A 25105-nucleotide genomic window follows, 5' to 3' on the forward strand; every position below is an offset into this window, starting at 1 on the left:
ATTTTCTTATATTATAGATTTAGATAGATTTTATTGGGTTTGTTGGACCCTTAAATCTAATTATATAGTAGGAGTATTTTATAAAAATTAATTGATTCTAAATCTTAAATTAGTAATTTTAATTTTATAAAATAATATTTTAACAAAATTAAAATAAATTATTGAGGAATTATTGTTTGAATAATAGCTGTCAGGGTAGTAGAATATTCCTTAAGATTTGAATTAGAGAGAGAAAACGTCAGCTTAGAAAGATAGAGAGAGAGAAAGAAATAGAGTTGAAGACGGTGTGAGAGAGAGTCGTAGTTGAAGTAAAAAAATCATCGAACACAAAGCAAACAACCGTTTCTTCTTCTTCCACCGATCCGTACGATGCCTTCTCGCAGAAGAACTCTCTTAAAGGTCATCATTCTCGGTGACAGCGGGTTCGTCTCTCTCACTCTTCAATTCTAGGGTTTGCTAGTAACAGTATTCTACAGATCTCTTCACTTTTTTTCCTTCTGCTGATTTTTATTCTACGCGAATTGATCTCTGTTTAAACTCAATTACTAATACACAAGCACACAATTGAATTGTAGTTTGTAAATTTTCTTGTTATTGTTTGGATCACAAGAATTGTGCATAGAGAGCGTAACTTAATGAATTGGTGGTTTTCATATTCTTGTTTGGATCGCAAGAATCATATTTGAAGTAATTTGATATGTAGAAATGTTTGTTGTATCTATCGATTCTTTATTTATTTTTTGACTGTTATGATTTGCAGTGTGGGGAAGACGTCTTTGATGAACCAGTATCCTTCAATTTTTTGTTTAGAAGCTCAGATTTTATTTTTTTTGTTTAGAAGCTCAGATTTTATTTTTTTTGTTTTCAATTTTAAATGCAGTTTTCTGTGGTTTTAGTGTTGTATAGGGTTATGCTTTAAAAATATGTGGCCTTTGCGTTTGGCTTAACCTATGTATTTTAGATATGTGAATAAGAAGTTTAGTAATCAGTACAAGGCAACTATTGGAGCGGATTTCTTAACCAAAGAAGTGCAATTTGAAGATAGGCTTTTCACCTTACAGGTTTGTGACTGGTGCTGTTTTAGCTTGGTTTGTTTTTGAGATGCGTGAGAATGACTTCAGGACTGAACCTTTAAATGATAGGCCTGATTTACGAATTATGTAATACTTGTTGTTTGAGTGTTTTTGGTATTACCTTGATGTTCTTATCTTATGCATTATGTTACATACTGATTTAACTAAAGAATTCTTAGGTTACAACCTCTTAAATGAATGAAGGTGAATATGTTGGTGCTGCATGGTGGTGTTATCAGCCTGTAGTGTACATCAAACATGCATAGTAGTTTACTTTGGATTAAGCATAGTAAGTCAACCAAGAGTCCAGGATACAGGCCAGACCTAGGACTTGATCTTTTTACCCGACTTAGACTTGACAAAGATGATAACTGTATTTTTAATGATTAACATCTAAGTTTTTCTGTTGCCCTCTCTTAAGAGCCTTTTTTGGTTAAGGATAGTAAGGCTGTTTGATTTTTTTGGATAGTGCACCACTCTCTTTTAACTATTAGACTTCTATGTTGTGTTTCTTGTAGAAGTCATGTTTGTGCTTGTTTTTCATCTCATAATTATTTTCTTGTTTTAATTGAAATCAAGCTGGGTGGTTGAAATGGAGGAGGGCCTCAAGGATTTTATGAGACACGAAAATACCACTCAAAGTGAAGGGAAAATTTTATCAAACAAGTGTAATAATCCCATCGATGTTGAACGGTATAGAGCCAACAAGAAAGTAAAATAAGTGTAGTAGCGATGAGTATGTTGCGTTGGATGTGTGGTAAGGCTAGACAAGATAAAATTAGAAATGACAATATTAGAGAAATTGTTGGCGTAACAACCTTAGTAGAAAAGATTGTGGAAAATAGGTTAAGGTGACTTGGACATGTAGAGAGAAGACTTGCGGATTTTGTAGTAAGGAGAGTAGATCAAATGAAAGGTAGTCAAACAACTAGAAAACTAGAAGTAGAGGAAGATCTAGAAAAATCATTAGAGAAACTATTAAAAAAGATCTTGAGAGTAACTAACTAGTTGGATAGAAATATGTTTTTGATAGAACATTATGACATAGTTTGATGCATGTAGCCGATTCAGGTTTGGTTGTTGTTGTAATTGGAAATTTTAAGTTAAAATAGTAGAAGTTTTCTTTCCTTTCCTTTTAATTTTTAATAATCTCAACTATGCAGATTTGGGATACAGCTGGCCAGGAAAGATTCCAAAGCCTAGGAGTTGCTTTCTATCGTGGTGCTGATTGCTGTGTTCTTGTATATGATGTTAATTCAGTGAAGTCATTTGAAAACCTTAATAACTGGAGGGAAGAGTTTCTCATTCAAGTATGAATCTGCGTCTCTCTTGATAAATTTCTCAGTTTTATCAATAATCTCAAACAACATATAAGAATTTCTTAACTTCTGAACTTTGTGATCATTTTCATAAGGCAAATCCGTCCGATCCAGAGAATTTTCCCTTTGTCGTTATAGGAAACAAAATAGACATTGATGGTGGGAACAGTAGAGTGGTATGTTTTCCTTGCCTTGTGCTATATCTTCCATGTCTCTTTTTATTCTTTCAAAAGCTTGCATGCATCAAATAACATTCATGAAACACCTGAACATGTACTGCTAAACAGATTAACATACATAAGTTCTTGTGCGCAGGTTTCTGAAAAGAAGGCTCGGGCATGGTGTGCAGCTAAAGGAAACATCCCATATTTTGAGACATCTGCTAAAGAAGGTATTAATGTTGAAGAAGCATTCCAAACCATAGCAAAGGATGCCCTGAAAAGTGGAGAAGAAGAAGAATTGTAAGTTCTTCAGCATGCGCATCTCTTCTTTAATATATATGAACACATTTCGTCACAAATACATAAATTTAGGGGTCTATCTGATTATGATACGGTGTTCATTGGTTTGAGGAGCATATTTTGGTCCTACTAGTGTTTTAGTTTATAATATCCTTGTTGTCTCTTGAAAGCAGATGCATATAGGGGGAATGTTTAATGATGGAGACAAACTATTTGCTATAATATAACGAAAAGATTGATTAGTTGCAAGCTGATATAATGTTTATGTTTTTTATTTTAAGTCAGTCCTCTGAAATCTTTTTTTCATTGAGCTGCTTTTTTGAACCCTGTAGATACCTCAAGTCCCCCTAACAAATTGAAATTGTTACTTATGACTCTACTACCACTTTTTCTAAATCTTGATACATTGGTTTGTCTATATAACAGTGCTGCCTGCAAACTAATTTCACTGTATATTTCAATTGAAGTATTATTTGATGCATACCCATAGATTATGAGTCTTTCAGTTTATTTGATAATTGAATAATTATATTACTCCAATGATATTGATATTTTGTTTTGGAATTTGTTTTCCATGTGAAAAAGATACCTGCCAGACACAATTGATGTTGGAAACAGCAATCAGCCAAGGTCAACAGGATGCGAGTGCTGAACATATAGATTTTGTTCTCAATGCAAAATAAAGTATTTTATTTAAAAATCTTTTTGGCATGTCTAGCCATTGCTGTCTTATGAGGTTTAATTGTACATTTATGTTTGATCAAGAAACAAATTGTTCCTGTGCGATCTGTTGGGTGCTTGTTTGGCTTGTGTTAATCGATCATGCTGTTCTCCTTGTATGCTATTCCAACATTGTTAAAAAACAGCAAAGGATCATTCTGAAGTTATTTCATTAGTTATTTTTCTTTCCCATACAAAAAATATTTTGTAATAGACGGTGATTGGTGGTTGTGGTAATGCCTTCAGTTATAAAATCTGTTTAAAACAGTTCAAGAGTTTCTACTCAGTAATGTTTTATAGGTAATGCTAACATGCACAGGTCACATGTTAAGAAACTTATTCACAAATGAAATGTTTATCTCGGAAAAAAAACAATGGTAAGATTAATTATAAATTTTTAATAAAATTAATGTACAATTTCTATGAAATTTTTCTACATTTATATGTTTTATTGGGACATATTACCATAATGTTTTATTGAGTAATAGTTGATATTGATCCGCTTAAAAGGTATCAAGTCAAGCCTTCTACCAGGACAATTTCTTTATTTACCTCCAATCTTTTTAGAAATCCGTGCTAAATTTTTAAAACACATATATTATTTAGGAGGTGTATCTCCGAAATTACATTTTTTTTGAAAAAAAGGTTAATTTCGGAAGTGCACTACTGAAAAAAAGTATTTTCGGAGATGCATTTTCGAAATCATTTTTTTTAAAGAAAAAAAATGTTTTTTTTAGATGCACTTCCAAAAACACCTATTTTTTAGAAAAAGTGTCTTCTTCCAAAGTAAGCCTCCGTATCCTTCACCTGTTATTTCACAACACCAGATCAAAACTGATTCTGCAGCATAAACATAATATCACGTTCATCCTAATAACCTTCATAAATATTTCAAACCATAAAATTCCATCAAAACTTTGCACAAACTTAAATTACTCTCCTCCACAAGTTCAATAATATCAAAACCTGCATAAACCATCTTTCAACCAACAAGTTTCAACAAGTTTCGATTAAACAGATCCATAACTGTGTCCATCATCATGTGTTAACAACCGACGCCGACGCTGCAACAACACAACTCAGCCGAAAGATTCAACAAGTCAATTGCTACTGAACCGATTCAACTCAACATTATTTCCATCGAAACCGAACGCTAAGAATCCAGAATTACAAAAGGAAGAAGTGAGCACTAGAGAGCGAGATCAAAACATGAAACAAAATGTTTATGAAGAGTTTTTTTGAGATGTATCTTCGAAAAAACATAGTTAAAATCCAAAATTTGATTTTTAAGTGCTTTCGGAGATGCATCTTCGAAAACACCACAAAATGGGTGTTTTCGGAGATACATCTCCGGATTCTGGGAAAATTTGAAAAAAAAAAATACTTTGGAGATGCATCTCCGAAGCAGGGGTATTTTGGGATTTTCAGCAGGGGTTATCCCCACAGGGGATCTATAAAGAAATTGTCTCTACGTGGATGACTATCGATCGCAGTTGAAATATGGGTAAATGGGTCTATTTTATCTTCATCATGATAGTTTTTTTTGACAAGCAAAGGAAAATAAATATATTAAGACAATTTTTTTTACACTCCTATAGGGTGAAGGCCCCTGCTATAAACTTCAAAATACCCCTAAATTTTGACGATGCATCTCCGAAGGATCCAATTTTCACATTTTTAATCATTTAGGAGATGCAACTCCGAAATCACCCATTTTTTTGGTGTTTTCGGATATGCATCTCCGAAATCACCTATGGACCAGTTTCGCAGATGCATCTCCAAAATATGCTTGGAGTTTTTCTATTTCTTTTTAAAACAATGATTAATCCGTATTTTACATTAATCGACAAAATATAACAGAATCCACAAAATATAACACATAAATTAGAATAAAATATCAATATTATAAATACGAAAATAGTTGTACGGGTAAGTGCTCAGTGTCAAAATATTACAACACGAATACAAAAAAGTCATAAATAAAACATAAATAGGCAACTGCTATTGAGTATGCCTAATGCGAAGACCCTGCGACCTCTTCTGCCTACTATACGCCGCTGCACCAGTCGTCTCTCTGACAACCCTTTCCATGACGGCAATCGCCTCGTCACCGCCCCGCTGCATGATCCCTTTGTTCAACGCCTCCTGCCCAATCATCTGTATCCGCTGGCATACCGACAAGAGATCAGTGGCATGGTTATCTTCGACCTGCCGGTTCTCCAAGATCTCCTTATGTGCTGACCTAGGTGGATCTCTAGGAGCATCGGGTGTCATCAAAGGATGTGACACCCGATAAAACCAAGTCACATAACCATCCACATGGTGCCAGCTCTTGGTGGCCACCATACTCCGATACTCCTTCAAAACTAAATGATGCGACCAATCTTCAAATATAGCAGTGAGCTCTCGGCGTGTAACGGTGTCCGGACCAACCCGGAATGGAGATATCGGAATCATCTGCACACGCCCAAACTATCGCATGCACCGCTCCGGCAGGTATCTGACCATGGTGTTGCACCCACATGCCAACCATCCGGAATATAATGCGATGCGGTCGAATGGGATAACATCACCGTAACCAATGAAGGGCGTCCACTGGATGTCATCGTGAACAGTGCGGTCAAGGTACACATGATATGGGCCCACCTTATTATCCCTCCTTGGAGGATGTATCGTGCGGCCCTGGGCATGGGGTCAGTATACACAGGATCAATGTCGTAGCCGTGGATGCGATGGAAGTATGAGATGATCCAGCCCTGAAACACAAATACGATAATATATCAGTACACATTAGGAAATAACATATTGAATGTGATATAATTAACAATAATTGTACCGTGAGAAGTGTGCAAGAGCTAGTCAGCTGGCGAGTCTTCCATAGGCAGGCTTCATTTAGCTTCTAGTAGAGGTATATGAGAATAGAGGCCCCCCAGTTCCATTCCTCCACTTGATTCAAATTCATAAAGTACCAGAGGTAGGTCATGTCCACATAGTTGGCACTTTTGTCCACAAAAAGCGCCGTGCCAACCAAGAACATAAACCAACACCGCAAAGCGCAACCTCGGTGGTAGTCAACAAAAAAAGTGTCACCCTCCTCCTCAACCTCATCTGCCACCAAATGGTTTTCGTACAACTCTCTCAGGGTTGGAGAATCGGATATGTGTCCCACTCGTTGCTTGGCACTCCCTCTCGGCCATAAATGGGTCCATGCCCAGAAAATCCACCATCCACTCGATGGTCTCAACCCGCTGTATACGAGAATGGTCCAGCAGCCTCCCTCTGATAGGTAGGTGGAGCAGACAGGCGACGTCGTAGAGGGTGATCGTCAACTCCCCAACAAGAAGGTGGTAAGACAACGTCTCCTTGTGCCACCTTTCGACGAATGCCCCTGATATTCTGTGGATAACAGTACCATATCCGGTCATGTATAACCCGCCAAGACCGGAGGCAGCTACGACATCGCTAAACCACTGAGCCTCTGGTATCTCAATATCAAATATTTTCCGCGTGTGGTTAACAGATTTTATGGTCGCCCTCTCCTGTCACCAAAAAAACAACAATGTTAGTTAATGTTTTCGACTATTTATAATTAAAACCGTTAACTAAGAAAGTATAATAAAAAAATTACCTCTCCCTCCCAAACACGTCGAACGACATGCTCATGTTACCATATCAATAGAGATGTGTCCGAAGGCCCTCCTGGGTAGCCCTCATCCTCATCGCCCCAATCCTCCTCCCCGCGTACACCCTCATCCTCAGGCGCCTCTACCTCCTCCTGGTGTTCCTCCACGACATCCTCCTCAACCTCACGGGAAGAAGACGCCCGAGCCAGCCTACTCCTCGATCCAGATGAGGAACTTGCAGGCGCCTCATCCATTTGGATGGGTACTCGTACTAGGCTCGTCCATGTGTCGCTACTAATTATGGAGCACGCTCGCATCGAGCTGATGTCGTCTGGGTCTCCCTACCCTGTCTAAGTCGTGTCAGATTTCCTGACATTTTCCTGAAAAAATTGCACCAGGTAAGACGTCGAAACAATTCAGAAAAAAACAGTTCAGACTAAATTCGGGAGTGCATTTCCGAAACTGGTCAGAGGTGATTTCGGAAATGTACTTCCGAAAACGCCTGTTATTCTCCATTTTCGCAGTCCCCATTTCTTGCCATAAACCATTAAAAATCCAATTTTTACCAACCAAACACTACTACATGTTGCTAATAACTTCAACTAACTACATTTTGTTAATTTCTAACCGCCCAAACAAGATTATCAATGATAGAGTTTAAAGTTTTGAAACTTACAATTTGTTTGAAGCTGTTAGTGTGCCTTTGAGTGGGCCTTTGAGTCCTTTGATGTTGTAGATCAACTTTAGATTGTGTAGAAAGTTTGGAGAAATGGGTGTGGTGGTGAAATTTTGATGTTTTGGGTAGAATGAAATGAGGGGGGTGGCTGTTTTGAAATAACAGAAAAATGAAGCATATTTCGAAGATGCATCTCCGAAGACGTAAAAAAGGGTTATTTCGGAGATGCATCTCCGAAAACACCTTTTCTTTTTAAAAAAAATTGATTTTGTAAAGGCATCTCCAAAATAATTTTTTACGTCTTCGGAGATGCATCTCCGAATTATAGGGACATTTATGGAATTTCGCTTGGGGTTGGAAAGAAGGCATGGGGGTCTATAAAGAAATTATCTATATTAAAGACAGGCATAAGACATGCCAAAATCTAAAACAACACACTTTAACAGTGTCAAAATGCAGACCCCAGTACAACAACTTCAAACAATTAACTCCTATCAATCCTTTAAAAAGCTCTAACAACCCATTCAGAATCATCCTAAAGTCACTTTAAAATCACCTTTATCCAGCCTTAGTAAAAAAAATCAAAACTATCCTTAAAATTCAGAAATGTATTTTCGGTCGCATCTCAATCACATTTATTTTTGAGTCAAACCTTAAGGTTATATCAAAAAAGTTACACAAATGCATCTTCGTGTAGCTTACAAACTCCGAAGTCTGTTTTAATAAAAAAAGTGTCAGACCCTTCTCCTTCCTCACTTCTCAAAATACTCTCTAAAATGCAAACTCTTCAAACTCTCAACTCTCCAAACTCTCTCAATTCACATTCCCTCAAACTCATTCACTTCATAGTTTCTACCATCAACATCCAATCGGATCAAAGAGCTCACTCAACATCAAACTAAACTCATATTTGATAAGTTTTTATTTTTCTATATTTTTTAAATTTATATATACATTTGTAGAAATAAAACATTATGCTATGTAATAGGTAGTTTAAATATGTTATATATGTATATATGATCAATGCATTCTTTTGGATGTTAATGGAAGCATTTCCACCATTTTCGTGATTTTGAGTTGCAGAACATTACGGAGATGCATCTACAGATTATTTCAACGTTTTGATTTCTAGAATCCAGAGATGCATTTCAGGATTTAATTTGTCTGCATTGTACGACTTCACTTCATTGTGTTTCATTTGTATAATGCTTGTGTGATTTAATTATAGACATTATGACTGCTAAGTAAGATAGCTTAAGGCACGACAGATTTGCACAACATGCAGTTCAAAGGGAAAAAGCTTGATCATTGCAAGCACCGGTCGGTTCTAGTTTGATTGATGTGGATGCGTCAAATTCTGGACCTCATGCATTTCTACCTTCCTCTTTGCATAGGAGACATGTGTCACTTACTAAGGCATCTGAGGCATTCCACACCCCATGTGGAATCTTTTTTTTTTGCAGGTGATAAACTTTTAACAAGGACATTAAGGCCCATGCTAGTTTGAAGTTGCCTTGATTATGTGCAACTGCTTGATATCTTTTATTTCTGTTTTGAGAACTTACAAACGATTATTTCATCTATTAATCGATTATGAATATGCTCTAACTGATTAGATAACAGTAAAAACATTCATTTCAAATTTCTTTTTGAACCAACCTCAGTCCTATAAATATAGGTTCCATTTCACATTCTAAACCATCCAAAACCATATTTTGACACACCTCTCTCACTCCCTTTCTCTCTAAATTTTATTTTCATTTTCTCTCACTAAAGTTTTAGCCTAAGTGCTTTTGTGAGTGATAAATAATAGTAATTCTGGAAAGGATATAATTGTAAATTCACCAAGGAAATCTTTTATATAAACTTTGGTTAATACTGTCAATTTAGGGATTTATTTGGGTTCAAGGCTAAACCCGTTAAAAGCTTTGATTTGGGATTGTGTGACTCAGTCTTAGGTTAGGTTAGAGATCAGCCAGTGTTAAAATTTCCTAGGTTTTTGGTCAACCCGGTATTAAAACCAAGATAGGTTGAACCTCAAATGTGTATTAAAAGCTTCACAGGTTCAAGATCAACCAGGTGTTAAAATCTCACAGGTTTTAGGTAATCCCGTTTAAAACCAAGGATTTAAGCTCAATGGTCGTATTTGCGAAGAGGAGACTAGCTGCTTTAATTCACAATTGGGAAGGAAGATTGGCCGCTTCACTCCTGAGATTATTCTGAAGAAAAGACGCAAATACCCATATCTATCGTCTTGTATTCTTTAGTTGAAGATCATCATCATATCCTTGTATAAGAGGATTTGTGAGTCTTTCCTACTAAAAACTCTCAACATTTATTGGAAACTCTCAAGATCAATTTTCGGGGACATGCCTAAGTCATTTTTGATGAAATCTGTATAAATCTGTATTCCTCTTCTTCCCTTAACTCTTTAATTTTTGCAATTTATTTTCTGCACTGTATTTTTCGCTGCTAAGTTTTCAAAATTATTTTAGACTTTGATTTTATTTTTTAAAATGTTTAAAAACCACAATTTTCAAAATCACACAATACATGCCCCTCTTGTGTGCGAATTCTCAAGTCCAACAAGTGGCGTCAAAGCCTAACCCCTGTTTCAGGACTAATCGTCTCAGGAGGAAGATGACTTCCAACACAAAGTCTTTTCTAAATGCACAACTACTTTTTGAAAATAGAAGTTTTAATATTTGGCAAGCTAGATTCAAAAAATTTCTTCAATTGATAAAACATGATTTATGGAAAACTATAGTGAATGGTCCGGTTTACCCTACTCATCAAGTAAATGATGAAATAGTGGAAAACACTATTTTCTTTGGACCGAAGAGGAAAAGAAAAAGATATATATATGGGTATCAAGTAGAGCTGTCAATATGGATTATCCAGTCCTAAACGGGCGGGCCCTAGACTTTTTAGGGCTGGGCAAAAAAGGCCCTGTATAATATGTGCTCAAGGTTTACTACCCGAGCCCGGCCCTAGATGAGCTTCGGGCTACCCGGCCCTAAATGGGTTTTTTTATTTAAAAAAATTAAAATAAAAACTCCATAATATTTATTATAAATAAAATTAAAAATTATGTTATTTTAAACATAATACATTTTTAAGTACTACATTATCTCTTATAAATACTATAATGTGTTTCTAAATATAATATATGTCTAAATTGTATAAAATAATACTTGAATATTTATTATAAGAGAAAAACTAATATAATATGATGAAAAAAATGTTGATTATATTAATGTATAATATTTAAAAGAGAAAGATTGAATAAAATAGAGATAAAATTTAGTGAAGTGAAAAAAATCATTATGCTATTTTGGAGTAAGATAATATAAATAATAATATATTTTTTAAAATTTATAATTATGCAGGCCTAATGGGCTACCCACGGCCCATATGGGCTAGCCCTAATGGGTAGCGGGCTTTTCAGGGCTGGGCTAAAAAGGCCCTGAAAAATATGGACTCTAATTTTAAGGCTCAAGCCCTATGATTTTCCGGGCCTGGTGGGCCGGCCCATATGGGCTAGCCCATAGCCTTGTCTCTTGAAGACTTTACTTTAATATACAACCTACCTTTCATAGAGTAAGATTTTGATCAGTTAGATTCTGAAGATAACAAACTTAACTTTGACGCTCTTGCTCACACATTCCTCATTAATCACACCTCTCATATTCCACCTCTTTTCAAAGTAGGACATATTCGCCTAAACGTAAGATTAATCCACTACATCGTAAGTTGTGTGCTATGCCCTAGGAAAGATGAACCCTTTCAAAATCAGACATCCCTGTTGTCTGACTCCTGGAAAAACAAGTCCCTAAAAACTGGGCAGATGCAGTTCTCCACCATATGCTAGATACCAAAAGAAAAACTAGTTCTCTACCTTATGCAAATTCATTAGTAAAATTCTTCACTACACCAATTATCCATTTGTAGAAGAAGAACCTATCTATGTACACACCAAGATAGGACAACTTGTGATAAAAAAAGGGCTACGCAATTAAAGAAGGAGAATTTGTACCCTCAACAACGTTAAAGAGTAAGGGAACAAAGAAAGAACCCTCCATCCAACACCCTCAATGAAATCTGCGATGAGCAAAGAAAGATGAATGCAAAAATAACAAGCTCAAAAAAATGGTGAGGAAAAATCTTATCTCCCCAACTAGAACAAGCAAGGATGGTAGTGAGATGAATTAAAGTGTTTCTTAGTTGTCTACCCTTCATGTACCTTTCAATTTCGCAAATTTCTTATTGTACTTTAAACGTCCTTAATAATATGAGTATGATGTTTTTCCTTTCTCTAAATGTCTTAACCACCTTTGTTTGCATATTTATTTCTTGCAATGTATCTTTATCCACCTTTTTGATTTAGACAAAGGGGGAGAAGAATACTCTTAGGGGGAGTAGGGTATACTCTCTATTTAATTCAGGGAGAGCCTAACCATTCCAAACATATTTGTATTATTTTCTTTTACCACCTCCCTTGAGAGATGCGTTGTCATCCTAAAAAAGGGGAAGACTATGGAACATTGTTTTGCAGGTGATAAGCTTTTAACAAGGACATCTAGTTTTGATGATGACAACTAACATATTAATATAAGTCACGCATGAAAGAATAAGTGGATAAGGATGCAAACCTTATCATTAGGTTTAATAAACTTGGTTATCCGACGATGACAAATAAATAGAATGCAACTAAAGCCTTATTTCAAGCTATTTAAGTATGTGTCAACAAAAAGAGAGAGCATATGGCAAAGACTTGAAGTACTTAGGTTCCTCCTAGATTTAGTAGTGAGTGAACACTATTTAAACAAAAGGTTTATCATAAAAGCATAAGGTTAAAGGACACACACAAAACTATTTTCAAAATGCTTTATCAAAAGAAAATATTTTGAAAAACATCTGGAAGTTATGTCCGATGAATGAGGAGCAGTCAATATAGCTATAGGAATTTTTTGTCTAATCGATTAAAAATGCGCAAACTTGAGGCTCAAGCTAGTTTGAAGACGCCTTGAATTTGTGCAACGTCTAGATATCGTTCTACCTCAATTGACGATTAATGGAAGATACAGTTCACCAAGCTTAAACTGAAGATGGATGAGGATTTAAAAGTTATGTGAAATACATTTTACCATTACTCAACAAATAATCTGATTGAAGTGGATGCGACAATTGCTAGATTGATCGAAAATATTTTAAGGATGTTGCAACGTTTTGAACCATTTGTTTATAATAAAATGTAATGTTAAATTTATGCTAATGATTATCTATGTAATATTAAGTAGTTTGATGTTAATTTGTGTTGTTTTTCCAACATTTTGTCATTGTTTCTGGGTTGACCTAACATAGCATATTCCAGATATGCATATTTGAAAAACTCAACAAATCTTGAATTAAGGGGTAGTTACAGAGATACATCTCCAGACTCACCCTAATATTTATACGAAGATACATCTCCGTTTTAAATTTTGACAAGAGTGATTCACAAACAGCATTGCTATATAAAACAAAATGTTCTTGCACAAAAATTAAGATTGGATAAATTATTTAAAAAGTATAGTTTGTAGACTTTTTATATACTATTACGGTGCAAGTGTTAAAAAAGTGTATGAAAAAAATGTGCAAGAGACGTTGTAACTTTTCATTCTGGTGAAGAAGCTCCTCTAAGGGTGGAAAAAGTAACCCCAAAATTAATCTAAAATTAAAAAAACAAAGGTAATGTTCGGCTTAATTCTTTTAAATTCCCTATTATTTATATTATGCATGTTGAGACTAGAATTTATTCTTTTCGCAGTACAAAAGAATGATCTTCACATCTAATCGCCTAACTTTATTGCATTACTGTTAGGGCTAAAACTAAAAATCCAGAGAACCGACTTGAATTGAATCAAATTGTTGTTAATTAACTGAATTATTTATTTTGGTTTACGAATAAAATCAATATTTTTCAAATGCTACAATAACTGAATTAAAAGTTAGTTAATAACTTTATGGTATATGGTTTTGACAATTTTTCAATGTACCCGTACATCTTTCACACGCGGAATTTCAATTATACCTTCTGCTTCTGTAGACGCACTTTCGGAAGCATTTTTTCGTAGATGCATTTACAGAAGCGTTAAAACATAGTGAAATTTGGGATGCATCTACGGTAATTAATTTCACTATGTTTTAACGCTTCCGTAGATGCATCTACGGTAAAAACCAAATTTTAAAAAAAAGTGTTTCTGGAGATGCATTTATGGAAGTTGGAGGGCATTTTTGTCAATTCGGTGGTGCGTGAGAGACCTATGGAGTGTAGTGAGAAACAAAACAGATGAATTATTAAAAAGAATTGGCTTAATTACAATTTTGGTCCCCTAATTATTCGTTTTTTTTTGGATTTTGGTCCCCTATTTTAAAATCAAGAATTTTAGTCCCTTTATTTTAGTTTTTTGAGGATTTTGGTCCCCTTGACAATTCGAAGGCAATTTTTAATAAAATGAAACTTAAATTGATGACATATTCAACATAAATCTTAAATAAAATTAGTTTTTTTGAACTGTTCATTGTTGAACTGACACTGACACATCATCAATGTGAGCGTCATTTCATTTAAAATTGTCTTCGAAATTGCAGGGGGTCAAAATCCTCAAAAAAACTAAAATATAGGGACTAAAATTCCGGATTTTAAAATAGAGGGACCAAAATTAAAAAAAAATGAATAATAGGAGGACCAAAATTGCAATTAAGCCTAAATAATATAAGAAAATTAATGGTTGTCGAAAAGTAAAAAATATTCTTATTTAATTTTTTGCCACCAAATTAAAATTGTGATTTTTTGGTCTTTGCACCATAAAGTTTTAATTTTATTATTAAAATAATACAACTCTTATATTTTATCAAACTTATCAAATCTCTTTCTATTCTCTATTTTTTTTTCTCTTTAATCACTTTCTCACTTTTTTCTTCCAAAAAAAAAAAAACTATTATTGATATACATTTTTTTTATATACGAAAAATGGTATTTATGATCGAAATATTTTTTAGTAAAAAATGATATACGGGAAAAATTTATTTCAAAAATCTATTATTGATCTAAATATTTTTATATACGAAAATTTAATATTTATTCAAAGATTTTTGTAAATGATACATAAATAACAATAATATTTGTATACGGAGAAAATCTATTATTTACGAAAAATGGTATTTATGATCCAAATATTTCTTATTCAAAAATGATATACGGGAAAAAATTTACTATTGATTTAAATATTTTTATATACGAAATTTACTACTGATTAAAATATTTTTGTAAATGATACCTAAACAAAAATGAAGTTTGTATACGGGAAAAAATCTATTATTGATCTATTATGCTTCAAATATTTTTGATCCAAAAATGGAATAGGCCAAAAAATCTATTATTGATCAAATATTTTTATATACGAAAATTTGATATTGATCCAAATATTTTTGTAAATGACACCTAAACAAAAAAAATATTGTATATGAAAAAAAATCTATTATTTACAAAAAAAAATGGTATTTATGATCCAAATATTATTATTCCAAAATGGTATACAAGAAAATAATCAAATATTGATCTAAATATTTTTATATACTAAATTTACTATTGATTCAAATATTTTTGTAAATGATACCTAAACAAAAATGAGGTTTGTATACGGGAAAAAAATATATTATTGATCTAAATATTTTTTATATACAAGAAATGATCAAATATTTTTGATCCAAAAATGATATTCGAAAAAAACTATTATTGATCTAAATACTTTTTTATACAAAAATTTAATATTGAACCAAATATTTTTGCAAATGACACCTAAATAAAAATAATATTTGTATTATTATTTACGAAAAATGTTATTTATGATCCAAATATTTTTTATTTAAAAATGGTAAACGGGAAAAAATCTACTATTCATGTAAATATTTTTATATACGAAATTTACTATTGATCCAAATACTTTTTGTAAATGATACCTAAACAAAAATGAAGTATGTATAGTGAAAAAATTTATTATTGACCTAAATATTTTTGTATACGAAAAAAATTTATTATTTACGAAAAATAATATTTATAATCCAAATATTTCTTATTCAAAAATGATATACGAAAAAAATTTATTATTGATCTAAATATTTTTATATATGAAATTTACTATAGATCCAAATATTTTTGTAAATGATATCTAAACAAAAATGAAGTCTGTATACGAAAAAAATTATATTATTGATCTAAATATTTTTAATCCTAAAATGATGTACTAGAAAAAATTTATCATTGATCTAAAAATTTTTATATACGAAATAATCAATTATTTATCTAATTATTTTAAACATTTTTATTTAAAATAAATGACGTCTAAATTCGCGTAACCAAACAGAATCCGTGCGTATGCACGGATTTGGTACTAGTTATGCTATAAAAAAAACAAAAGGAACATAGACAAGCCATATGCAAAAAGAAACAAAAAAGGTAATAGATTAAGCATGTGAACTTCATAATATTTCACATTTTTGTTTATAGCCAGCCTATCGTTCGCAGGGGTGTACTGAAAAATATGTACTGAAAAATTGCCTCAAATCCTTTGCGTCAATGGCGTTGATTTTGGTATACTCAAATTGGCAAAATTTCATGACTAAAACAGAAATAATAGATGCTTAATCCCCACCCTTCATATAGCAATTAAGGTCGAAATTGGAAGCAAGCCCTCCTAAGTATATGACACATAGACAAACATATCATTTTTTAAGACCGTTGAAAGGTCCATTTGGGATTGGGGCATGATGAACATATTTCAGAACTGCAGGCGTACATTTTGCACAACTATTTACTGGTTGCAAATTAAACACCTCAAAAATATAAGGAAACCAATCGCTCTACAATCTTAATATATCAGTAGAATTCGGTCCTCTGATCTCTATCTGCTTCTTACAAAAGATATCTCTATCTGCTTCTTACAAAAGATTAGCTTCCAGTGCACTAACTGGTCCTGATTCCCATTACTTGTCAATTGATGTTAGTCCTAACCAGCGCATCACCTTTAAAAGAATTGGCTGGATCAAACAGTGATAATAGGTTAATATTACAAGCTAACCAATGCATATAACAAGAATACGTGAGACTAGATAACAAGCATTTAACTTGGAGCTAAAATAAAATATATTTTTGGCGAGTAGACGGGTCCTTCATTTTAAAGTTATATATGAACAAGATTCAAGCAGGTCTTCTGACTTTGTGATTTTGGAATTGTAATAAGACCTTGTAGGTAACAAATTGAAAATAATCAAGTAACTTATGGAGTAAGTTGCAAATACTGATCAGCATAGTATGTTTTTGACATTGTAAAAGGAAACCGAATAATATTTCTTGAGAAAAATGGAAGATGCGTCGATTTTATTGTAACCAATGAAATTCTCCTATTAGCAAAGGATAAGTATTGTGTCTATACAAAGGAGAACGTTCTCTACAGGATTAGTGTCCATTCACTCATTTTAGTTCTCACATATCATACTTGATAAACAAACAGAATGATATTTTGTAATGGGGAGTTGGATACAGTATTGAGGCCCAAAAGGAAAAGGAGTGGTGAGAAAAAGCCAAACCTGTTATTAAAAATAAAGTCAAATCACAAATCACTGACTTCCATCGTGTAAAATGGCCGGCATGCATTTGAAATATTTGATGACTCCGAGGATTTGATACAGTAGTAAAAAGACAGGTCTTGGATCCGAAGGTTCTAGGTCTAGGTTAAAGCTCCGCTAGTATCCTTGGAGGAAAGTAAAGATAAATTCTTTTGTGAGTGCTCTTTGAACACTATGGTCTTTTCTATCTTGTATATAGACACTTCCTCTCACTCTAAATTTTCTTTATAAGAATTTGAAATGTTTAATGTTTCCATCTACATGAACTTGCTAAACATTCTTAATATATATTCCATGTATTTAGTTTTGTTCCTTGGCATTTTCATGCTTTTGCTATATTTCTTTTTTTTCCTATTTACTTTATCATAAGAAATATACTTTTATAGTTTATAGGTTTAAATATGCAAATGATCCTTCCAAATATCAAGAGTTAAAAATATTTTAATCAAAATTAATGTTTTAATACCTTCATTAATAACGTTGTGTCAATACATGTTTAATCCTTTTAGATATGTGTGAGATTTGTCTGAAAAAATATATAAGGTGTTGAAGCAAATAAAAACAATTTTTTAAACACATGTCTGAATTGTCTGACACGGTGTTGTATGAGTGTCATTACAGGTGTCAGACATCGATTCAAAAAGTGTCCAAAAAGTGTCGAAACAAAGAAAAAAAATCATTGTTTGAGACACTAGTCCGACTTTTCTGATACTTGTCTTGACTTTTCCGATACGTATTGTACAATTGTCATACAAGTGTCGGACACTGCAACATGCCTATTCGTAGAAGTGTCTGTGATTTAATCACTGTAAATTTTTTATTTTATTTAGCCCTAGTAAGTATATCACTTTATATTTTTGGTCATTGTTATTTGATTTTAGTCGTAGTAAAATTTATTCATATTGAAATTGGTTAGGTAAAATGTAGAATATTTGCAAGGACTAAAAACAAATTATTTTTAGAGACTAAAAGCAAAAAAATGATATATTTGCAGAGACTAAAAGTGCATTCAAACTTAACATCTATTGATAAAAGACATGAAAAAAAAAATGAAAATATGTACTCACATTGTCAAAATGGTGGCAGATGATCAATTAATAAGAAGGGGTGAACTTTTTCCATATCTAATTTATATTATTTTGTCCCAACAGAAGAAAGGTTTTCCTGGCTGGATGGCCGAACTGAATTTCCTGCTACTGTTGCAGACATTAATGGGTTTGGATGGGTAGTAGCTGCAGTGCTCCCAGGTCTAGACATCTGTGGCCCTTGAGGATTCATGACGATTTGTGGTCTTAGGAGGGAGTTTGCAGAATTCATAGGAATTCTATTGGTTGGTATGGATGGTGGTACACCTCTAGATGAGGAAGCTGGTACACCAAGGCGAGATGCAATTATCATAGCACGTTCATGGTAAAGCTTATGCCGCGACCGCTCTAAATGCTCCTTTACTCTCATCACCACATTTTCCATATCATTGAAAAAAGCCAACTTCGTTTCCAACTTATGCAACTGTAAGTTGATGGAATTTACAAAGTCACAGGAACATAACAATGATAGCATATAAATATAATGCAGTGAGAGCTTTACCAGGCCACAAGATTACCTGCTTTTCTATCAATGATGAAGTGAGTTGTCGGATTTGATCTTCTTCTTGATTTGCTAGAAGTTTAGCCTTCACTGCTGCTGCCGCTAGTGTAGAAACAGCTGCTCGTTTCAACTTCTCAAAGCTGCTTTCCTGTTTAGTCTTTGTGCCATCATTTTTCACTTCCATGCCATTTCCTGCATGATCTTCAACTGCCCCTGCAACGAAGGTTTTATTCATTTTTGTGGACTAGAATGATATTATGATAAAGACTCCTCAATACTGAGTGAGACCATTCTTCTATTATATTCCCCTTAACAGAATGTCAGGAATAACAACAGCATGGTTTTTTTTATAAGTGTCTGAGAGAGAGAGAAATAGAGACCTGTACTTGCACCATTTTCAGCACCCAAACTCGATTTAATTGGATGTGAAGGTGACATCATATCTACATCCTTTTGTGTCCCATTATCTTGGGAAGATATTACTGGCTGGGAGTCAATCTTTGCTGGCGACGAATTACAAACTACATCAACATCCATTGCAGAATCTGTAGTTTTATGAGACTCAGAGACTGCATTTGTGGATAGCTGTTTTTGAGGCTCACTCTTATCTGAGGGCACAGAATCAGACACTACTTCATCATACTTTGGTGTCTCTACTGGCTTTGGTAGCTCAAGCTCAACTGGTAAACTGGATTCATTTGACTGTTGAACTCCATTCTTTTCAGATGGATGAGAATCAGACACACTTCCTTCCTTTTGTAGCTCTATAGGATGGCAAGGTTTTTCATTTGAAGCTCCCTCTTGAACCTCCTCAGAACTAGGTGGAATTTTAGCTTTGGATGTTGAACCATCTGAATCATGCAGAGTACCCTGAGCCTGATCATTGGGTGCCTTCGAAATGCTGGGATCATCACAATTGTCAAGCCCACTCTCATGATTAATCGCTGCTTGCTCCTTTGAAGTTGATTTTTCTGACAGTCCACCATCTGTAGAAGCCAGGTCTATCTTGTCTTCTGAAGCATCACTTGCAATTTTCGTTTTCTGGTGATCGTTTTCTAAATCTTTATCATCTAACATTGCTGTATCCTTTTGTATTTTTTTGTCGGTCTGATCTCCTTCACTATTAAAATCCCTATGATCCATTCAGACACAACATTGTAAGTTATTATAAAACAACAAGTGGACTAGTTACAGGACTATCAAGAAAAGTAAACTCTTCATATTAATCGCATACCTCTCAGAAGTAGATGTTTCTTTCTTATCATCTGGTGGATCTTCTAGAAGAAAGCAACACCTTGAAGCAATCTCAGTGCCAGGAGCATTTCCAGACAAGGATTTTATGTAGTTATGAGCTGAAGCAACAGCCACATCAGAACCCACCAACTGCGAAAGGAAAGCTGCCTGCAGAATAGCAACAAAACATTAAATCAGCAAGATGGAATATGCAAGACTAATACATGGAAATATACAGATGACATGACACGTGGAATGGATAAACATTGCAATAATGTGGTAAAAATGAGAATTCAATAGCATAATAAACACTAGCAATTTCATAAGTTTTGTCATCTGTGAGCAATAGGCATGAGTTGCAAGACACAGTGTACCAAAAAGAGGGAGCATCAGCAGTTACATCTAAATGTAACATGATATTCAAATATTTATATCAAAATTACTGTTCTGAAGAAAGAAATCTTCCAATATATAATTCAGATTAGATAACTGTTGCCATACCCAAAAAAATGCTACTGTTCTTCACCTAACCCTTCAACTTACCAATGCCATGACAGGATTACCCACTTCGGCAAATGAAGACGGGCCTTCAGGTTCAAGAGAATAACCAACAGCTGCAAATGCTTCCTTAAGAGCATTTAAGACACATTCATTATCTACTTCCTCATCCAACTTTACTTTAATGTCATCTTCTAATTTAGAAGTTTCCTCATTAGTTTTCTCATCACTACCATCTTGTAACTTTGGAGTCTCCTCTTGATTATCTTTCACTTTAACATCTTCAGCCTGAGAAGTCTCATCATGGCCTTTGATGTTATTGTCATTCTCAATAACTTCTGAAGCATCTTTATCTTTATCTTTATCTTTATCTTTATCTTTATCTTCATCTACAGACAAATTGTTGTTTGTTGCAGCTGGATCTGCCGTTTCCTTGCAACCAGCATCGACATCTTCATCACAGTCAACAAAGCTATCCTCAATTGGCATTTGAACAAAATGCAATATGCACTGAGCTTTTGATTTAGTTCCAACATGTTCTGCAATTTCATTCCAATTTTCTTTATAAAGTTCCAATGCTTCAAGGAGCAGAAGTGTCTCCTGATCAGTCCACTTTCCACTGCTAACCCCAGCAGCTTCAGCTGGTTCCATGAGTATAAAATCCAACGAAGACATGCCGGAGCCAAACTTTCTGTTATTGAAGCAGTCCGCGCATAGATCAAAATCTGCCTGTGATATGCATAACAGAATTGATAAGATATACTACATGAAGTAGAGAAACAAATTGAATTACCATCAATTACCCATATTCTAACAATATATCAATGTTAATTCACCAAACAGACAGATAGTTAACCAACTCATCATTATATATGGTTCACTAGTATTTGAAAAGCTCTCAAATATTAATGGCAGCTATTTCACTTCTCTAGAAATAATCCTTTATGGTTCACATTTGATATATTTTTTGAAAGGTCTAATTCAATTCAGATATGATTCTAAACAGATACTGCACCATAAGGCCTCAAATGCAATTAACAAAATGTCCTTTCCGGGGATATCATGAATAGCAGTTACTGAATAAGATTCTTAGAATCCAAACATGCTAATAATTTGACTCCTCAATGGAGGGAATTAAACTAAAAATACAGTAACCAGTACAGTCATAAAATTGTGTAGTGTTTGTGTGTGTTAAGCCTTGAATTTAGAAATTTAAAAAAAGGACCAATGTAACAATCAAATAGAACAGAGGAGAGCAATTGTGTGCAGTCTTAGTTTCAAAAGAATGAAAACAGACCAATTGATTTATCAAAGTAAGGTTCACTCCTTCATTTCCTTTTCAGCTTACTTGACTTTTCAATTTTTTTTGGGCAAAAGCGACAATAAAAACAATAATAAATCGTTGAATCATGTGATTCACTGATTCATATCAACGATACGGAATCATACTGATTCAAGTCTGTTCCACAAGCTTTCCTGACATTTGTGATTCATCACATGATAAGATTTACTGTCTTGCCCAAATGTATCAAATCGTGCAATTCTAAAACTATGGCTAACAACTTTTGTAGAATAGTTTGGAATGGCATCACATTTGAGTAGAATGAAAGGGAGCATAATTTAAATTAAAATATTTAAGGTTATACCAAATCTTTAACATATCACTCTATGCACTTCAATGACTTATTGAGTTCAGATAACAACCTGCTTCTGGCAGTGGTATCGTTTGCGAGAACAATCACCAGAACAAGAGTTGCAATGGTACTCAAGCATCTCAACTGCCGGGCCCTCTTGTTTCCCCAACTCTTCAGCGATCGACTCTGGAAACAAGCCAGTTGTCATTGCAGGAATAGTTAGGCCAGTTTTTTGAGCAGTAGGTGGGCATAATTGGAGAGTTTCAAAGTGATAGAATTTTTCAAGCAAGGAATTCTTTTCTGCTTCCCCATCATCGCTGGTTTTAGCTACAGCAGACTCTGTAGAAGGGAATGGGTGGAAGTTAATTAAACCCCAGTAGTCTAGAAATTCTAGTATCTCCTGCCTAGCATCCAAGTCCCCAATATCAAGCTCTGATAGATCTTTCAATTCAATTTGTATGTTTGGATTTGAACGAAACTTCTTCATTATCCAATTCCGTATCTCCATGTATTTATCGGGAGTTCGATTTTCAGTTTTTCCATTAAAGAAAGATGGCATCATACGTTCCTCAATTGGATGGATATTCAACCATGAAAACCAACCTGAAATTCAATTCCACATATAAAAATGGATAATTCAAGAATGAAGCCTTGGAACTTTTGGCTCAAAACTTAAAATATGCATACTACGGCTAAATATTGAAAAAGGAAAAAACCAAACACCAGATAAATTTAATCAAAATTTTAAGCTTTAAGGTTTAGGAGGGACGCATAAGGACATTTGGATCACCAAGGATTTGCATAACAGTATTACCAAAATGTTGTTGGACAACAAAAGCATGACACTTATAACTATATGATAAACATATATAGTTAGGACATATTTGATTCCCCTTTTAGGATATTCAGCATACTTTACTCCCAGTAATAAAGATGAGAGTATTCACTGTGCTATTTCTTCTTTTTTGGAATTAAGAAAGCAACGTAACACCGACACCTCTAAAAAAAGGCGTGTCCATATCCGTGTCGGACTGGCACGACACTTGTCATTACATCTAATTTATTTATTTTTTCAAATTATTACCGGTGTCCACGTCGATGTCGCATTTGACGTATCCGTGCTTCATAGTAAGAAAGTTTTAATAAACTAAACACAAATACTGCCCTTCTTAGCTGTCTTCCTTTACAGTCTATAAGAATTATAAAAACAGTAATTATGCGACAAAAGCTCTATTATAAAGGTGGAAAAAATAACTGCAGGGAGTTTACAAGAAGATCTAAAGCATGGAGTCACATTGCATTAACTATGTTGCAAAGTAACATAAGGATAGTCAGGCCTAATAAATTCTAGAATTTAGAACAAAAGCACATGATTAACAATTCCATGCAATAATCCTTCTCTTTTTCTATTACTATACTACTAAAATGTAAATTAATAGACAACCTAAAGTTATCAAACAAGTAAATATACTCCAGTAACACAGTTTAAACTTTGATTATGGTAGAAATGGAAGAAAAAATAGCAAATTGAGAAAGCAAAAACAAGACCTAACAGAATCCACCATACACACAATTTCAGCTGAATCACTAGTTAGCACAACAATCACATACACTATTCAATCACGGAAAACTAAAAGCAAACAAATTAGGGTTCTGTGATAAGGAGATCAGATCCTGACCACAATGAGTAGGAACGACGTGTGCGTTAGCGTCACGAGATCTAATTGCTTTAAATTCAGCTTCAATCGAAGCTTCCAGAGACTCCCACTCGCTCTCCTTCTTGAGTTGCTCCGCCGCCGCAGCCAAAGCCTGTGTATGCGAAGCATGTTTCACCGCGGCGGGGGCGGAAGCGGAACCGGCGATGGTCGAAGCAGATGCTGCGGAGGAGAAATTGTTAGGGATTTGGCGAGCCCTAGTTAACGGACCGTTATGGAGAGGAGGATGATGAAGAGGCGACGCTTTCTCGCGAGTAATGCGTTTGGAAGGTGTGGAAGAGGAATTGGATGCATTGAGAGAGCCGGATTTTCGCTTGTTACCTCCGGCACGGCGGCGGGATGTTACGGGTTCGGATGCCGGTGCATCGGCGGCGGATGGAGGGCGTTTTTCCTCCATCGGGAGATTTTAGAGAAACAAAATGAAATGAAATTGTTGTTTTATTTTTTCAGTGCTTATTTTTTCTTTTGCTCAATTCATCTTAAGTGTTGTACTTGGCTTCCAAACATTGGATTATGACTAATATACGTATCTCTCATTTGCTACTTTCAATTCTTCATAGGCATTTCCCTCCTTCCCCACTTCAATAATGCCATTGTTCACTTTGGGTAAGGTTAGAGTTTTGAGTAATTGTGTTATTTGTATACACAATTTCTAACTTTTTTTTTTTTTTTTTAAGAAATATGCATAATTTCTAACATTGTATCTCAAGAAAAGAGAATAGGAGAGAAAATTTTAAAATTTTAAAATGATTAAATTAGTGAAAGGTATTGAGATTAGAATTTTCTACTTTAGAGTTATCAGTGAGGTGGGTATTTATTCTGATAGGGGACCGAAAAGAAATTATAATTAGTTGTTACATATTGTGCTCTTTAACGGGTATATTCTTGATAGTCGTT

At 34.3% G+C, this 25105-nt stretch overlaps 2 protein-coding genes across 3 annotated transcripts; one reads left to right on the forward strand and one right to left on the reverse strand.

The window, feature by feature from the left end:
- Positions 1–233: 233 nt before the first annotated feature.
- LOC131623532 (ras-related protein Rab7) lies at positions 234–3740 on the forward strand. The gene is made up of 7 exons (XM_058894545.1): positions 234–422; positions 761–787; positions 962–1061; positions 2237–2383; positions 2488–2568; positions 2708–2853; positions 3439–3740. The coding sequence occupies exons 1-7, from the start codon at positions 370–372 to the stop codon at positions 3503–3505; spliced, it is 621 nt and encodes a 206-aa protein (XP_058750528.1). The 5' UTR covers positions 234–369; the 3' UTR covers positions 3506–3740.
- Positions 3741–16552: 12812 nt separating this feature from the next.
- On the reverse strand, positions 16553–24812 carry LOC131623534 (SWI/SNF complex subunit SWI3D). Of its 2 annotated transcripts, none has more exons than XM_058894547.1 (8): positions 24173–24812; positions 22564–23096; positions 20905–21588; positions 20363–20529; positions 19515–20260; positions 19145–19341; positions 18609–19050; positions 16553–16953 (listed from the first exon to the last, which is right to left on the reverse strand). In XM_058894547.1, exons 1-7 carry the CDS (start codon positions 24603–24605, stop codon positions 18676–18678), a joined length of 3135 nt encoding a protein of 1044 aa, XP_058750530.1. In that variant the 5' UTR covers positions 24606–24812; the 3' UTR covers positions 16553–16953; positions 18609–18675. The 2 variants fall into 2 exon arrangements, with proteins under 2 accessions (XP_058750530.1, XP_058750529.1); XM_058894546.1 differs by having other exon boundaries at positions 19509–20260; positions 24173–24811.
- Between the last annotated feature and the right edge of the window lie 293 nt (positions 24813–25105).

The sequence above is a fragment of the Vicia villosa genome, unplaced genomic scaffold (genome assembly GCF_029867415.1).
Source record: "Vicia villosa cultivar HV-30 ecotype Madison, WI unplaced genomic scaffold, Vvil1.0 ctg.000073F_1_1, whole genome shotgun sequence".
Taxonomy (NCBI): Eukaryota; Viridiplantae; Streptophyta; class Magnoliopsida; order Fabales; family Fabaceae; genus Vicia; species Vicia villosa.

Bases quoted from the DNA above. Each gene is read 5' to 3' on its own strand.
- LOC131623532 (XM_058894545.1), top strand. From the start codon at position 370: ATGCCTTCTCGCAGAAGAACTCTCTTAAAGGTCATCATTCTCGGTGAC. The intron at 423-760 runs GTTCGTCTCTCT...TATGATTTGCAG, and splicing joins ATCATTCTCGGTGACAGCGG to TGTGGGGAAGACGTCTTTGA. The intron at 788-961 runs GTATCCTTCAAT...TATGTATTTTAG, and splicing joins AAGACGTCTTTGATGAACCA to ATATGTGAATAAGAAGTTTA.
- LOC131623534 (XM_058894546.1), bottom strand. From the start codon at position 24,605: ATGGAGGAAAAACGCCCTCCATCCGCCGCCGATGCACCGGCATCCGAA. The intron at 23,097-24,172 runs GTCAGGATCTGA...ATTGAATTTCAG, and splicing joins CGTCGTTCCTACTCATTGTG to GTTGGTTTTCATGGTTGAAT. The intron at 21,589-22,563 runs GTTGTTATCTGA...TGCATATCACAG, and splicing joins GATACCACTGCCAGAAGCAG to GCAGATTTTGATCTATGCGC.